The 18,247-nt window shown below is 38.6% G+C and overlaps 1 protein-coding gene across 1 annotated transcript in view; it reads left to right on the forward strand.

Moving 5' to 3' along the window:
- LOC126473749 (SH3 domain-binding protein 5 homolog) overlaps positions 1-18,247 on the forward strand; it is a 93,479-nt gene that overhangs the window by 36,915 nt on the left and 38,317 nt on the right. Inside the window, exon 7 of the mRNA XM_050100999.1 lies at positions 6,862-7,095. Coding sequence (XP_049956956.1) covers positions 6,862-7,095 — 234 coding nt within the window. The remainder of the gene's footprint in view (positions 1-6,861; positions 7,096-18,247) is intronic.

The following is an 18,247-nucleotide window of genomic DNA, read 5'->3' on the forward strand; positions in this document are numbered from 1 at the left end:
TAGGTCTATCCAGTTGTATTGTGCTTTCCTCCTCTTGGAAATTGCAGGCAGCAAAGTTATACACCAAATCCCCACATTCTCACTGGTGCCGCTGTGCTTGGATTTATGTGATTTCACCACTCAGCAGTACAAGATGCAATGGACTTGGTTACTTACCTTCCCACCAAGAGCAGAAAATATATTTGATGGATATCATAAAATTAAGATTGTTTATGGTTTCCAAATTATGTAAAACTACATACTTACCTCTTAGAGGAGTTGCAGACATACGCAATGGAGAAGACTGCTAAACATTTAAGCTTTTGGGCAAAAAATCTTTCTTCCAAAATAGAAACGCATGTGTGTGCGCGCGCGCGCGCATACACACACACACACACACACACACACACACACACACTCTGTTCTAAAAATATGAACTATATGAAATCACTTCTGTTGAAAGTAATTCACTTCAGTATAGGTTAAAGCACCAGTGAGAGGAAAAGAACAAGATTGCTGTGTGCATGTATAACAAATTAAGCACACAGGCTCATGGGATAAAGTTGCAGAAAAGTGCAGGTTCATGATTTAAAATGCTTAATCGCCCAGTAAAATGTCGAAGGGACTTCAACAAAATGGTATATTGTACTTTCTGCCTTCCAACAAATGCAGTTCAACATTTTATTGAGAAATTAAATTTTGTAAATCATTTCACTGGCACATTTGTACCACTTTGTCACTTAGGATGACCATATAGAAGGCTTAATAAATACACATAAATGTATATTAATCAGTTGTGGAAGCACAGCGTGATCAAATATTACCTCCCTTCCAACTGTTTGAGTGTGGTAAAGCATATATGTCATGAGTCACTTCTTCTATGTGACAAATGATGAGCATTCACCATAAATAAGGAGCTAGGCAAAAAGATTTTATAAAGTCAGTGCAGTCACAGGACCCAAAAGTATCATGTATTTATTAGTATGAGCAAAGCTGAAGGTAAGGCAAAACTTATTTCTGATCTTAAGGATTTTGATGTTCATAAAATTCAAGTGGGTCCAGATGTTGCAGCTGAACAGATTACAGGACTTCTTGATTGTGCCTATGACAACAAATGGGGAATGGCTACTCTGCTACCAAGAGGTGAAAAAGGAGAAGTAAACTTTTATTTATACATCCTTGTGGACCAGCTCTTCCTTTTTCGTAACCAAGGAGACCAGATAAATCAGCTGCAATAAAAAACTTTGTTGTTGTTGTTGTTGTCTTCAGTCCTGAGACTGGTTTGATGCAGCTCTCCATTCTACTCCATCCTGTGCAAGCTGTTTCATATCCCAGAACATACTGCAGCCTACATCCTTCTGAATCTGCTTAGTGTATTAATCTCTTGGTCTCCCTCTACGATTTTTACCCTCCACACTGCCCTCCAATGCTAAATTAGTGATCCCTTGATGCCTCAGAACGTGTCCTACCAACCGATCCCTTCTTCTAGTCAAGTTGTGCCACAAACTCCTCTTCCCCCCAATTCTATTCAATACTCTCTTGCCCAACAGTGGTTATGTAGGAGATGGCAGGTGACTGTAGAGACAAGGCACGAGGTAGCTCTTTCTGGATAAGGTTGGGAGGGTAATGAAGGCCTCAGGGAGACCCTTGGCATATTTGGAGAGGGATTGCTCATCAATACAAATAACGATGACCTCGGGTGGCTAGACTTTATAATGGTAGTTGTTGGTGTGGAATGGGTGGCAAACTGTTGATGTGGAGGTGGATGGCACCATTGAGGATGGTAGATTGTCAGTTTGAGGAGGACCAGGTGAAGCAGATGGGTAGAAGGTGTTGAGTTTCTGTAGGAAAATAGAGGAGGTGTCCTCACCCTCGGTCCAGATCACAAAGATGCCAACAGGGAATCTGAACCAGTTGAGGGGTTTGGGATTGTGGGTGGTTTGGAAGGACTTCTCTAGGTGGCATAGAAAGTTGCCACGTGAGTGCCCAGTGTAATGTTATATAGCTTTACATAGAAGTGTCTCACAACTAACTCTTATCAATATGTATAACTTCAGTATACAGCTCTCAAATGCTGACTGAGTGGGTAAGACATAAGGTACATGAGGCAATTGATGTAAATTATAAATTAAATGATTTTCTAAGTAAATTTCTCTCTGCCTTTAACAGCAAGAACATGTAAAATATGGCACCAGTGATGTATCAAAGAAACCTTTGATAAAAAAAAGGCTTCAAAATTATTACAATAGTAGTGTGAGAGAACTGTAAAAATAGTCTGAAGAAGCACAGACGTGCAGTTGCGTTCGTCATCATCGTATAGATGATGCTGTTCTTTAGTGAGAAGAGTTATAAGAAAATGAAAAGCTTACGTGTCATGTCGAAGATTAATAATCCCCCCCCCCCCCCCCCCCCACACACACACACACACACACACACACACACACACACACACACACACACACACACACATGGGGGGGGGGGGGATATGTATGTACCTCCCTACCCCACAACCTCCTGACACCGTGCCTGTGGGCATTCTAGTCCCTGCACATTTCACCAGACAGCGCTCCTCTCTTCCCCCACCCATACACTGCTATCCCTTCCCCTTCCCTGCCCTCTCCAAATTGCTGTTACCATTCCATGTGCTAGCTGCATTCTGGTCTGAGCTGCCGGAATTGGTGATCGTGTGTGTGAGGTGTGCTTGTTTGCGTGAATGAATGGTGTGTGTTTCTCTTTTTTCTGATGAAGCCTGCGGCTGAAAGCTTATGTGTAAGTGTTCTTTAATTGTGCCTGTCTGCAACTTATCATGTTATCTTTACAGTAAGTAGCAGTCTGTCTTTCCCTACATTGTTGTACATACTTCTAAACTTTGTTAAGACAGTTTATTTTTAATTAGCGTATGTTGGTTGATTTGCTTCAGTTGGTAATGGTTTGTGAGTATATATTCACTTTTTAAGCTAAATGGATTGTAGTAAACAGTGGGAGAAAGCCATTTACCAAATCAAACAATAATTTTTGTGTAGAGACAGAAATAGAAAATATTGCTTTGAATATTTTTTTTTTTTTTTTTTTTTTTTTTTTTTTTTTTTTTTTTTTTTTTTTTTTTTTTCCCCTCCAGCACATTACATGCTAGTAATTAAAAAGCTGTAAATTCATAAGTTTGTTCAGTCTTTATGATGCTGTGACTCACTTTTCTTCTGTTTAATTTCTTCATGCTGCCTTGTGCTTTCACTCAAAATTGTGTGAATATTTTCATCTGTTTAGAGATCAGACACTAAATATCACATAGACACACATGCCTACAAACACAAATGGGCAGTTGTCAAGAGAAACAGATGCATAGAGACATATGTACTTATTTTTAGTACAGGTTTCGTTCTATTTTTTTATTTGTTGGTCCATAATGTTGTATTGAAAAGATTCTCTGATGTTAATCTTCTGTCAAGTGAAAATAGCAAAATCTGTTCACCAGACAGCAGCTGACATGAGCATAAACTGTTTTCTGCTAATTTAATGATACTGTGTGACACCTCTAAGATCCAATGAGTTCTCCTATTGGATGATTACCAAGTCATTCTTTCCATATTCCGTATGTAAATGGAATGGGAAGAAACACAAATATATGGTTTGACATATATAAACAGAATGTCATTTTACCTTCTGTGGTACTCCTGCTGCTTCTGTTGATCAGCATAGTCCTAGTGTGTACTGCTGTACCTCTGAATGACTTGAGTTGTACAGTATCCCAAAGATTCATACATTCATATATGAAAAACAGTTTTTACAGATATTAAGCTAAATATAAAATAAGTTTTCATCCAAACTTGTCTCAGTGGTTATAACATCTTTTAGAATTTACTATACTTTTTCACATGCAAATTGAGAACTTTGCTCTGTATATTGTAACTTACTGAGACGAAAACTTCAAGCTTCACGGTCATCTATTACTTAAGTTACAGGACTTGAAAAATACAAATTAACTTCACAATGATAAAGCTTTTGAAGTATAAAGTGTCCTCTGATTAAAACGAAAATAAATTTGTCAGTTATTTAACTACTGTTTATGAACTCCATCATTCTCTTTTTCCACACATAGATCCTGATCCTGAATGTTCATTTTAAAAACCATGTATAAGCAACTGACTATCGCTCACCAGTCCTGGTGAGAGAGAGAGAGAGAGAGAGAGAGAGAGAGCAACTGTTTACAAGTGGTTTTTAAAATGAACATTCAGAAATTTACTTAGCAGCAAATCAGGATGGACAGAAAGCTGTCTACAGGCTGACATTTACATGATGTGTCTGTATCAAGTCACAATTTTTTTTATATGTAACCTATTCCTTATGTCTGATTATTAGATTGAATTACATGTAACTCCATCTTTAGTGCTGAATATGTTTTCGAAATATCATTCTAATCGGCATTCATCCCTATCAGCATTTAAAATTCCCTGTTTCTGGTTTAATTAGTGTGGAAATGATTAGAGATGAATTTCTCAAGTATAAAGCTCATCTGTGGGTTATGTAGAAAATTCTCTAGCCTTATCTGAAAAGCTGGGAGTAACTCCTTGTAATTGTTGGGTTTTAAAAATTTCTATAATGACTAGAAAATTTGAGTTTTGTAATTGGTGATCTTTTCTCTTTTCTCCTTGATCCCATATAGAATTATCTGTCCTTTTTCTTCAATAAAAAGCCCTTCAAATGTTAAAAACAAAGATAATTTTGCTGTCTGCCTTGTGAATTTTGCCACTTTTTTTTATTTTTTTTATTTTTATTTTTTTTTTAATGTGAAAAGCTTTAGACTAAAATTACTACTAATTACTCTTTATTAAAAATTAAATAATGGACTTATTGCAGTTGGTAACTAAAAATTACAATATAAAGCTTCTGATTGCCTTATAAAATGCAAAGACTTTAGTACATAATGTTTGGGTTTGAAGAGATCTTTTAAGGGCACATATCGTTTGACATTCAAGATGACAATGGATTGAGAGAAGAAAAGTAATTTTATACACTCATGTTCAGAAAAAACAGAACACCTTGAATGACTAGAGATAGGGCGTTCGTGCTCACAGGACATGTATTAGTATGTTCTGCAGAAATGATTAGCATTTCAGTCACCTCGGTTCAGCATTGCCTAGATAACTTGTTCCACGCATGGTGGTGTACGCGTGTGTAAGGTGTGCATGAATGTAAATGCCATCCTGTGGTATAGCTATTAACGCTGCATTCTACTGGTTCCAAAGTTCATCCCTGATAGATGGCTTTGTCATAGCACTGCACCTGTCATTTCACCGTATCCCACACATTTCTGATTGGCAGCAAGTCTGCTGATCTGGTGGCCAGGGCAAAAGTCTGACATCCTGTGACACCAAGAAGGCATGTGTTCTTGCAGCAACTTGTGGTAGTGCATAATCTTGCTGAAAAATGGCGCCTGGGGCATTTTGCAGAAAGGGTATGGCTACGGGTCGCAGGATGTCATTCACATAGGTCACACTGGTCATAGTGCCCTGGACATGAACCAGCTGTGGTTTGTGGTTGTACCTAGTAGCACCCCACACCATAAGGGCTGAAGATGGCCCTGTATATTGTGTGCAAATACAGTCACTGTAATCCTGCTCCCCCTATCTGTGGCGAACCAAAATGTGGCCATAATTTTCAAACAAACATAATCTGAATTCATCCAAAAACTCTATGAGATGCTATTCCTGTCCCCAGTGATGTTATTCCATACAACATTGCTGTCTAGCAGGATTCTGCACATTTGCCAAAGGTATGTGAAGAAATGGACGACACACACATAACCTATTCCATAATAAACGGTGATGGACTGTCACCACTGATAGTGTACAATGTGTTACATTGTTGCACCAGAGCCAAGGAGGACGCAGATCTGCCGTGAAGTGCCATTCTGCCATTCTTATGAGGTGTCGATCTTCTCAGGTTGGGAAGGGGGGGGGGGGGGGGGCTGACCCATCTCATCATGTTCTACGGCCTTCCATGAACCATTCTGCACACGTCCATTGCACACTTCGTCCCACAAAAGCAGCAATTACCTGGATGGATGCATCACATTCTCTCATGACAATAATGTGCTCTCTTTCAAACTCGCTGATCTGACAGTACAGTTCATGCATACGTCTGCTCAAGTCACACCGATCTATTACCTTCGGTTTACAGTGACAAGAGAGCTGCAGACACATTTCATCAGTAGGTGGTGTTGCCATCCTCGCATGTTATGCCATTGAAAATTCATGCTGCAACGATCAATTTATCTGCATCCCCTAGAGACCTTCAAACAGCATATTCCCCGGGAAAACATGTGAAAACACATCAGCTAATAGTATTTCAACAATGTAAAATTAACAATTACATCAGTTCTGTTTCTCTGGCCTTCTTATGAAAAAGTGACTATATTTGTAAGGATGTTAGGTTGAGATTTAATTGGAAATGTAATTAGTTTGTGTATAATGTGTTCTGGAATCTTTTCCCTTCATTACTCTCATAGAAGGTGTTATCATTCTAATGGTAAAGAAAGCCAATGGCGTAGGTTCAATCCTCAGGTGATCCTAGGATTATATTCTTTCACCTACTGCTTGTTTCACCTCTGGCAATGGCTTATTAATGTGAAAAATGCCAAATTGCACCATATTCGGTAGTCAACATTAATGTGTAGCCCCTCCTATATCTGGTTGGGTAAGTCAGTTTAAATGTGAGTGAAAGATACAGGTGCACCACTCTCAATAGGATCATGCCCAATAAAGCACTGCAATGTTCAAGCAGCTTTTCAGTTTATAACAACTTTATCTTTTCATGAATATTTACAGTAGATATTGGTATACTTCTCCCTTTAAAGTAATTTTTAAAAATTCATTCACATTGTAGGTGGCTACAGCAAAGCAGTCTTATGCAGACACATTACGCAACTTGGAACGCATCTCAGAGGAAATCCACTGCAAGAGAGCAGGCACTGCGCTTGGCTTACGTGAACCTGGTGTCGGTGCTGAGTTAGTCCCATTGCCAGGGTATGAAGTAGAATTGGACCGATGCGACCGTCGTTCTGTCGGAAGTATTTCTGCTGGGGATGATAGTGAGCCACTTGATGAACAGGAATATGAGGTGAGTCATGGAAAGACATGTAATGCTTACAAGCTTCATAAATGGTATGTTGTAGGGAATGTCCAGTCTTACTGCCTCATTTTGCAATTTTCTCCCATGAATTTTGCTTTTGATAAGATTTATATTAAACATTTATCCTATGCAAATATGCTCTGTAGGTTCTGCTTAAATGGTTCAAATGGCTCTGAGCACTATGGGACTTAACATCTGTGGTCATCAGTCCCCTAGAACTTAGAACTACTTAAACCTAACTAACCTAAGGACATCACACACACCCATGTCCGAGGCAGGATTCGAACCTGCGACCGTAGCAGTCGCGCGGTTCCGGACTAAGCGCCTAGAATAGGTTCTGCTTACTTGCTGTGTTATGTGAGTACACTGAGCGATTGTGTACGACCACTGAATTAAAACGAATTGAATTTTATTAGATAATGTAGGATTACATTATATATAGCAGTTGTACATGTTATGTAAGTCATGTCAGCATATCAAAAACAGAAAAGTTTAGGATCACTTATTTTCTGAGGAGCAGCCATTTTGATCACACGCTCTAACACCATTGGTTACAAAGAACAGTATATACAAATTCTCATTTGAACTGCAAAATTCATTTTCAACCAGAGAGTTTTCAGTTTTTTTGGAAAGATGGTGTCATGTAGGTTTTTGGGTCAAATTCTTAGTAACTTGATACACAAGAACTAAGGTCCTTTTTCAATTATTGCCAGTATGTTTGAGATCTCATTGTTCCTCTGTGTGTTGTCATTGTGTACACTAATAGTAGTAATCCACTCTGAACTATCTTTTGTGATACACAGGATGTTAAAAAAAGGTATTCCATGGACCAAAACATGACAACAATTTCCAGTAAACATGGGCTCTAAATTGCGTTCCTTAAGAGTTATGAGCACTTGTTCTTTGATACTATGAAACCGAACGCTTCTGCTGAACAAATGCTTGGAGATGTTGAAGTATGCATTTTAGAGCCCATGTCTACTGGACAATGTTGTCTTGTTTTAATCCGTACTAACACCTCTCAAAGTAGGGAACATTTATTTTTAACAACACATACCAGGGTGTCCCACCTAAATTTTTCACCACCAATATCTGTGGATTGAGGTCCAGCAACCGTGCTGGAATACTGAATGGGACTAGGTAAGGTGCATCTCAGGAACCACTCATATCGTCACCTGTCAAGAGTAGCATGAATGAAATAAGGGCCAATGATATGGTATCCTACAATACCACACCATACATTGACACTCCACTGACATTGATGTTCAGACCGGCAAATCCAGTGGGGGTTTTCTGGTGACCAGTAGTGCATATTGTGTAAGTTGGTATTCCAATGGTTTGTAAACATGGCCTCATTGATTAACAGCACCCTTCTCATAAAGTCTTGGCCTTGCTGCAGAACCCATTGACAATATTCCAGGTGATTGTGAATTTTGTTCCCACAGAGGCCTCAGTGAGATGTCATTTTGTATGGGTGGTATCTATGACTGTGCAGACTACACATCACACTTGTTCAAAGGATTCCCATGCATCTCTCCATTTCACAAATACTTGCATGAGGGTTTATTGCAGTGGCTACCAGGACAGCTACCTCTGCTCCAGATCTGCATTCATGGAGACAACCGCCCTGTCATGCAAAGCTTTCTAACAATATTCATGACAGTAGTATGTGTTGGATGATGTCTGTTAGGGTACCGCTGGGCATACACCTGTGCTGCACTTGTGCCGTTTTGGTGACATTTCCGTACAGTAATATAATGTCAGAAATTCCCTCATTTGTGAATACCATGTCAAATGCCTAGAACAGATGGACAGTGTTTGTGACAGGAATCCTTATTAGTATAGGGCGCCATGATAACAGTGAAAGTAAGGATACACACATCAATCACATCGCGATTACGAATGACATGCGGACCACACTTGCATCATGGGAAGTGCAGTAGTGGCACGTTCTGTTCATTTCATATTTCAACTTCGCATTCCTATTTCTCAGGATGTAATTGACGTATTGCAATGCAACCAATGCCTTTATTATTGTGATTTTTCATGTTATTGATTGCGAATAGAATAATATTGGGTGTCAATTTAAAAAAAAAAAAAAAACATAAGTTTGTGTTGAAACCGATATTTGCACACAGTTTAAAATGACTCACTCTATTTAGTTGTGTGAGCCCCAGCCATACATTCATACCCATGAAAGCCATTTGTCAGTATCTGTTGTGCTTACAGATATATTGGTGGTGAAAAGTTTAGGTGAGAGACCCTGTATATTATTGTCTTCTGTGTCGCAAAAGATAGTATAGAATGGATTACAAATTCTGTTGAACATACCAACAACACAGAGGTAGACTGAGACACAAAGCATATCTCACTGACTGACAGTGCTTGAACAAATGACCCACCCTTGAATCAGTAGACAATTATCTGAAAAATCGTAGTTTAAGCTTCATGGTTTCTTCAGTTTAAGAGAATTGATGTATTCTGTTCAAATAACAGCCCATATTAAATGTAATAAACTGTGTATGGTAAGCACATTTTGTCTTTGGAGAGTGTTGGAGGTATAACATAACATAAAAAAAATTAGCTATTGGATTGTTGTAACATTACTCTTGCAATGTTTTATTTAGTAAGATTCTTCTAACAAAGACAAATGAGTCAGAATTCTTAGTTGTGGAGTCTTGTGTGTTTTTTAATCTTATTTTCTGTTCTTCATTTATATTTATTTTTCATTTTGTAATCTTTCTTTGAACCTTTATTCCTTAGCTTATTACTAGATGAAGTAAACAGTCATAACTGTGGTTTTACTGCAGCTTTTTCAGTGTGAGCACTTTTTAACATGTTTTTCCCCTTCTGCACCTTACATTCTTGCATTGCAGGTTTCTACTTTCCATGTGTGCTGTGAATGTTTAGGTTTTAATTTGAGATTTCCCCATGACATATGGTCAAAAGTTCGCTAGCATTTTGGTGTTTGAAAAATTGTAAGCCAGACAGATTTGCATGATGGAGCTCAAGTGGACTGTTATGTGAAAGACTTATTTCAAAAATTTATGTTGTCTTGTCAAAGATAAATATTTTTTATCATTGCTAATGAGCTGCTCTTTCGTCATATACAATTTTTTTGGTAGAATATTATAAAGTACCCATTATCCCCTGAGTTACTTTCCAGTTTAGTTTCTTTCGTCTTGACCATATCCTCAAAGATATAATCCATTCATCGTAAGAATAAACGTGATGTAAACATTGCACTATGTATTCTTCAGCGTTTGCTGCAGCCTCATTGATATCCGTTTCACGTGGGACTGCAGCCAAGCAGCCTCGAGTACTGTCAAGTATGATAATAAGGGTACATTTTGTGCTGTGCGTTACACGCTCATCAACTTAGTGATAATACGGGACAACAGCTTTACCGGCACATTTAACTTGGACAGCACTGGCCACTCAGTTGGTACAGCTAGCCTGCAGTGATGTGGCCAGCTGCAGTTCATATGTAAAAATCGACGAGCAGAGGAGCAATACAGCTTCGAAAGTCATTTAATTTTTGAGCAGAATGAAATAATACATGGCAAATCTCCCACAATAAGCTCCTTAGACAACTAGATGAAAACTGCAACACGTTATCATCTTTAGCTAAAATACAATTAAAAACAAGAATGATGAAATTCCTGACTTAACCGCAGGGTAAATTTTCTGCATAGCTGTGTGTAACATAAGAGATTATTGAAGGATTTCACCATATAGTTAAATATTGAAGGTATTACTTACAGTCATAAGAATTGGCAATCTCTTAGCTCCTTCATTATCCGAATCCAAGAAATACATTTCAGTTTGGGAAGTGTCACCTGCTACGTTGATAACAAGACAATCAACAACAGAATCCACGAAGCCAAGCAGGTGCAGCATTTTCTCTTCTTGTTTTATGTTGAGCTGTTCTATGTCCCACCAGTGTTTGGCAGTAATGTGTGAAAAAGTTGCGTGCATTAGTTCCCGTACGTCTGGCAGCTTAACAGTCTTGTTACTTCTTGGGCCAAATCCCGCAGCTTCGCTCCAGATCAGTTCTGCTGGGTTCATAATGTAATGGTACAGTAGCAAATGTAAACATGCAGTAGTTGTATGATGTGCTCGATGCTGTGAAAATGATTGTTTTTCATGTTTCTATGATACTTATCTACCTCTGTGGTATAAAACGATGGTCATAGTCCAAATAATGAGAATCTGGTTTTTCATTTTTGCCTTAAAAAATTAGAATGTTACGTTTTCTTAATTTAAACAGCTTTTATGAACAGTCTTTTGTAAAACACCGATGATTAAGAATTTTTATTTGAAATGGGAACAGGAGTTTCATCTCCAATATGTAATTAGAAACAAGACATGCATTATTCATAAAAAATGATGATGAGCTTTATAATTATGAGATGTCGGTATTTCAAATTGAAAGACAAAAGAAAATGATACTGGGGAGATTTGAACCAACACACGAATATCCGCAATTTGTTCACATTCCATTACGTTACCAACTGCACTACACATTTATGTGAGTTAGTTTATCGACTGCATTATATACAACGCTGAGAAAACTTCAAAGCCAATTATCTCCATCAATTTATGAAAAAGTTAAGAACAGCCTATTTCTCAGCACTTTTTAACACGTGTTCCACCCGTTTTACTACGGAACAGGAAGCAGCCTCAGCCATTTTCATAATGCGCATTAACAGCGCGGCAATCAGAGCACAACGCTGCTGAAGCTGTGACTGTACATGATTGTTGAAATAAAAACTACGTAGCTAAAGCATGATTAAGAAAAATGTTGATGGCTGTTAATACATTTGAATATCTTGAAGTTTCATTTAACGTAACTTAGTAATAAGATATTTAACACATAACTAGGACCTACTTCCAAGAGCGTAACAATACCAGTGTACATGTGTTTTGGCTTCTGACCAATCATTGCATTTGTTTTTGTTTACATCAGGTTTATTCTTATGATGATGAACAGATTATAGCAAACCTTACCTCTAGGCACTTTGAATAACTTCCCATGCCATTGAGGTTAGGCATACTTTTTAGCTTAATCTGAAATGTTCATATGTCACTGCTGGAGCTCATCAGCCTCATTACACACCTAGTTTGGCAGTGTTGTCTCCTCATAGCTCTCCACACCTTCTAACTCAAGTTCATTTCTAGAAAAAGAGGTAAAACATTTGTGAAAATTCTTATCTTTCTGGCAATATATTTCCATTGTAAAGTTCACTGTTCACATGTTAGTTGTTGATGCAACAAACGTATAAAAGCTGCCGTAACACCTTTTGCCCAGATGCTTTGACATTCGATGTATATTGAAGAAAGAAATGTAATTTGATAATGCAAGGCTCTAGTTCCATACCATCATGAGCAGAAAACCAAAAAAATAAATAAAAGAATGAAATAACTTATGCAAGAGGAAACTGATGAAACACTAATTAAAACTCTGAGTAAATCAGTCACAAAAAAATCTAATGACACAATAAAGTATGCCCGTCTCTATTTTTTTTTTTTTTTTTTTTTTTTTTTTTTTTTTTTTTTTTTTAGTAAACTTCAGGAATTAGGAAAATTTTTCACAAGGCAGACTACTCAAGTGCTTCAGTGCTAACCGTGACCAGTGCTGATTGCATACTATATACCTGTCTCATTGCCACACCACAAGCCAAAGCAGTAGCAGTTTTACGTTTTCATATGTCAGGTCCAGGCTGACAGGATATAAGTGATACGATTTGCTGATGACACTTCTATGCTCAGTGAAAGTGAAAAAGAATTACAAGATCTGTTGAATGGAATGAACAGTCTTAAGAGTGCAGAATATGGATTGAGAGAAAGAGAAGAGAGACTAAAGTAACGAGGAGTAGCAGAAATGAGACTAGCAAGAAACTTAACGTCAAAATTGGTGGTCATGAAGTAGACAAAGTAAAGGAATTCTATTACCTTGGAAGCAAAATAACCTATGATGGCTGTAGCAAAGAGGGCATAAAAAGCAGACCATCACAGTCAAAGAGGGTATTCCTGGCCAAAAGAAGTCATCTGGTACCAAACGTAGGTCTTATTTTGAAGAAGAACCTTCCGAGAATATAGATTTGGAGCACAGCATTGTGTGGTAGTGATATGTGGACTGTAGCAAAATCAGATCAGAAGGGAACTGAAGTGTTTGAGATGTGGTGCTAGAGAGGAATGTTGAAAATTAGGTGGGCTGACTGAGGAGACTCTTGCCAGACTTGGCAAAGAAAGGAACATATGGGAAACAGTGACCAAAAGGAGGGACAAGGACTGAGAACATACGAGGGTGACTCCAAAAGAAATGTACACTATTCTTATAAAAATACAGTTTTCATTCTGCATGTGTGAAAGTTTTACAGTGTGTAGATACATCCTACCGACTTGTTTTCAAACTTAGTTCAACCTGTTCCCATGAGTGGCGCCGTCACAGCATGTCTTCAGGATGGCTGCTACACTTGATGTTTGTCAGAAGCAATGTGCTGTCATAGAATTCCTGTGCTGTGAAAACGAGACAGTGGGAAACATCCACAAGAGGTTGAAAAAGATGTATGGAGATGGTGCTGTCGATCGCAATACAGTTAGTCGGTGGGCAAGCAGGTTATGTGATGAAAGCTGCCACGGCAATATTGAGGATTGTCCTCGCAGCGGCAGGCCTCATTCTGCACACACTCCAGACAATTTGCAGACAGTTAACGAATTGGTGACTGATAACAGACGCATCACAGTGAACGAATTGTCACGCTACATTGGGATAGGGGGAGGAAGTGTTCGCAGAATACTGAAAGTGTTGGCGTTAAAAAAGGTTTGTGCCAGGTGGGTTCCCAGGATGTTGACAGTGGCTCACAAAGAAACAAGAAAAACAGTATGCAGTGAACTTTTGGAACAGTATGAGAATGGTGGAGATGAATTTCTTGGAAGAATTGTGACAGGTGATGAAACATGGCTCCATCATTTTTCACCAGAGACAAAGAGGCAATCAGTGGAGTGGCATCATGCAAATTCACCCAGGAAAAAAATTCAAAACCACGCCTTCTGCTAGAAAAGTTATGGCTACGGTGTTTTTAGATTCCAAAGGACTCTTGCTTGTGGACATCATGCCAAGTGGAACAACCATAAATTCTGATGCATATGTGACGACACTGAAGAAACTTCAAACTCGACTGAGTCGTGTTCGACCACATTGGCAAAAGCAGGATGTTTTGCTGTTGCACGACAATGCACGGCCACATGTCGGTCAAAACACCATGAAAGCGATCACAAAACTCTGATGGACAACACTGAAACACCCACCTTACAATCCTGACATGGCTCCATGTGACTATCATCTCTTTGGGAAACTGAAAGACTCTCTTTGTGGAACAAGGTTTTGAAGATGATAACTCCCTTGCACACACTGCCAAACAGTGGCTCCAACGGGTTAGTCCAGAATTTTGCTGTGCGGGTATACAGGCGCTGGTTCCGAGATCGCGTAATGCAGTTGAGAGGGATGGAAATTATGTGGAGAAATGAAAATATTGTTCCTAAAGGATCTATCTACACACTGTAAAACTTCCAAACATGTAGAATTAAAGATGGATTTAAAAAAAAAATAGTGTGCATTTCTTTTGGAGTGACCCTCGTATTAAGACATCAGGGAATAATTTTCGTATTACTTAGGAAGCTGTGGAGGAAGACAGAGATTGGAATATATTCAACAAATAATTGAGGATATAGGGTGCTAGTCTCAAGTAAAGAGGTTTGCACAGAAGAGGAATTTATTGTGGGCCACATCATAGCAGTCAGAAATTAATTTAAAAGTCGAATTCTGTATTGCTCTGTTAAATCAGTTTAAGGCTCAAAGTTTTAGAAAAGTTCAGTAGGCGTAAATATGATATACATAATTATGGATGGCTGACAGATGACTTTTCAATTAACATAGGCCCCCATTATTTACTTTCCCTCTGCTCTTCTAGCACTGAACTACTTTTACAAAACTTAATCTATACCGGACTATCAGGTGAGCTGGATTATCACTGTCTTACTGTACACATAAACAATAAAACTTCTGGTAAAAGCTTCCCCAGCATTACTAGACGGGGTACTAATGGGAAGTTGCAGTATTTACCTTTGTGTATATTTTTAGATGCTTTTCCAGATTATTCTTCAGCTGGAAAGAAGGCTAAAAAACTGTAAGGTGAATAAGAGCTGCAAGAAGAACTTTGTTGAACAAGGACAGTCATTCCTGAAAACAACCGTGAGGAAACGGGAGTGTGTTGAGAAAGAAGCAGTGACAGGTGTCGAAAGATGCACTGCAGAGTACTGAAAAACAGAACTTTGAGTAGCAAAAGTTAATGCAAAACCCTGATGTGTAGAATGGGGCAAAGCATGTGAATATTGATTATCATTTAAAAACAAAATTTCCACCTTTCGTGTCTATGATGCGGAAAAGTATCTTTTCTATTTTGTGCTTGACAAAATATCAACTTTTAATCGGTGTGAGAGGCATATTGGTGAATAAGTGCATAAATTATGTCACAGTGTCTGGCCTTCCTGAGAAATCTGCTTTAAAGAGGAAAATCATAATCTGTAACTATTGACATTTTTTTGGTAAGAACTTGTCAACAAGAAGAGTAAATACATAGTATTGAGAGAAATGCCTCATTTCATTATTTAAATAGCTTTGATTTTATTTACCTCACAGATCTGTGAAGCACTTATGTAATGATATCATCTAAAGATGAACAGTACTGTCATGTTTAGGCAATCACTTAATTACAAAGTAGTTATTTGAGTATTCCATAACATCAAAGTTGCAGAGCAATATTTTGTGTCTGTGAAGATGTTGCATTGAGTTACACTTTAATATTTGGTAATACTGATATTAAAACAGTCCAAGACCATTTTTAGATGATTAATGGAAAATCTCATATAAGATGTGAAACAAATACTAACAAAGAGATAGAGGGTTGTTGATGCAACAAACGTATAAAAGCTGCCGTAACACCTTTTGCCCAGATGCTTTGACATTCGATGTATATTGAAGAAAGAAATGTAATTTGATAATGCAAGGCTCTAGTTCCATACCATCATGAGCAGAAAACCAAAAAAATAAATAAAAGAATGAAATAACTTATGCAAGAGGAAACTGATGAAACACTAATTAAAACTCTGAGTAAATCAGTCACAAAAAAATCTAATGACACAATAAAGTATGCCCGTCTCTATTTTTTTTTTTTTTTTTTTTTTTAATAAACTTCAGGAATTAGGAAAATTTTTCACAAGGCAGACTACTCAAGTGCTTCAGTGCTAACCGTGACCAGTGCTGATTGCATACTATATACCTGTCTCATTGCCACACCACAAGCCAAAGCAGTAGCAGTTTTACGTTTTCATATGTCAGGTCCAGGCTGACAGGATATAAGTGATACGATTTGCTGATGACACTTCTATGCTCAGTGAAAGTGAAAAAGAATTACAAGATCTGTTGAATGGAATGAACAGTCTTAAGAGTGCAGAATATGGATTGAGAGAAAGAGAAGAGAGACTAAAGTAACGAGGAGTAGCAGAAATGAGACTAGCAAGAAACTTAACGTCAAAATTGGTGGTCATGAAGTAGACAAAGTAAAGGAATTCTATTACCTTGGAAGCAAAATAACCTATGATGGCTGTAGCAAAGAGGGCATAAAAAGCAGACCATCACAGTCAAAGAGGGTATTCCTGGCCAAAAGAAGTCATCTGGTACCAAACGTAGGTCTTATTTTGAAGAAGAACCTTCCGAGAATATAGATTTGGAGCACAGCATTGTGTGGTAGTGATATGTGGACTGTAGCAAAATCAGATCAGAAGGGAACTGAAGTGTTTGAGATGTGGTGCTAGAGAGGAATGTTGAAAATTAGGTGGGCTGACTGAGGAGACTCTTGCCAGACTTGGCAAAGAAAGGAACATATGGGAAACAGTGACCAAAAGGAGGGACAAGGACTGAGAACATACGAGGGTGACTCCAAAAGAAATGTACACTATTCTTATAAAAATACAGTTTTCATTCTGCATGTGTGAAAGTTTTACAGTGTGTAGATACATCCTACCGACTTGTTTTCAAACTTAGTTCAACCTGTTCCCATGAGTGGCGCCGTCACAGCATGTCTTCAGGATGGCTGCTACACTTGATGTTTGTCAGAAGCAATGTGCTGTCATAGAATTCCTGTGCTGTGAAAACGAGACAGTGGGAAACATCCACAAGAGGTTGAAAAAGATGTATGGAGATGGTGCTGTCGATCGCAATACAGTTAGTCGGTGGGCAAGCAGGTTATGTGATGAAAGCTGCCACGGCAATATTGAGGATTGTCCTCGCAGCGGCAGGCCTCATTCTGCACACACTCCAGACAATTTGCAGACAGTTAACGAATTGGTGACTGATAACAGACGCATCACAGTGAACGAATTGTCACGCTACATTGGGATAGGGGGAGGAAGTGTTCGCAGAATACTGAAAGTGTTGGCGTTAAAAAAGGTTTGTGCCAGGTGGGTTCCCAGGATGTTGACAGTGGCTCACAAAGAAACAAGAAAAACAGTATGCAGTGAACTTTTGGAACAGTATGAGAATGGTGGAGATGAATTTCTTGGAAGAATTGTGACAGGTGATGAAACATGGCTCCATCATTTTTCACCAGAGACAAAGAGGCAATCAGTGGAGTGGCATCATGCAAATTCACCCAGGAAAAAAATTCAAAACCACGCCTTCTGCTAGAAAAGTTATGGCTACGGTGTTTTTAGATTCCAAAGGACTCTTGCTTGTGGACATCATGCCAAGTGGAACAACCATAAATTCTGATGCATATGTGACGACACTGAAGAAACTTCAAACTCGACTGAGTCGTGTTCGACCACATTGGCAAAAGCAGGATGTTTTGCTGTTGCACGACAATGCACGGCCACATGTCAGTCAAAACACCATGAAAGCGATCACAAAACTCTGATGGACAACACTGAAACACCCACCTTACAATCCTGACATGGCTCCATGTGACTATCATCTCTTTGGGAAACTGAAAGACTCTCTTTGTGGAACAAGGTTTTGAAGATGATAACTCCCTTGCACACACTGCCAAACAGTGGCTCCAACGGGTTAGTCCAGAAT

This window comes from Schistocerca serialis, chromosome 4 (genome assembly GCF_023864345.2).
Source record: "Schistocerca serialis cubense isolate TAMUIC-IGC-003099 chromosome 4, iqSchSeri2.2, whole genome shotgun sequence".
In the NCBI taxonomy this organism is placed as follows: domain Eukaryota; kingdom Metazoa; phylum Arthropoda; class Insecta; order Orthoptera; family Acrididae; genus Schistocerca; species Schistocerca serialis.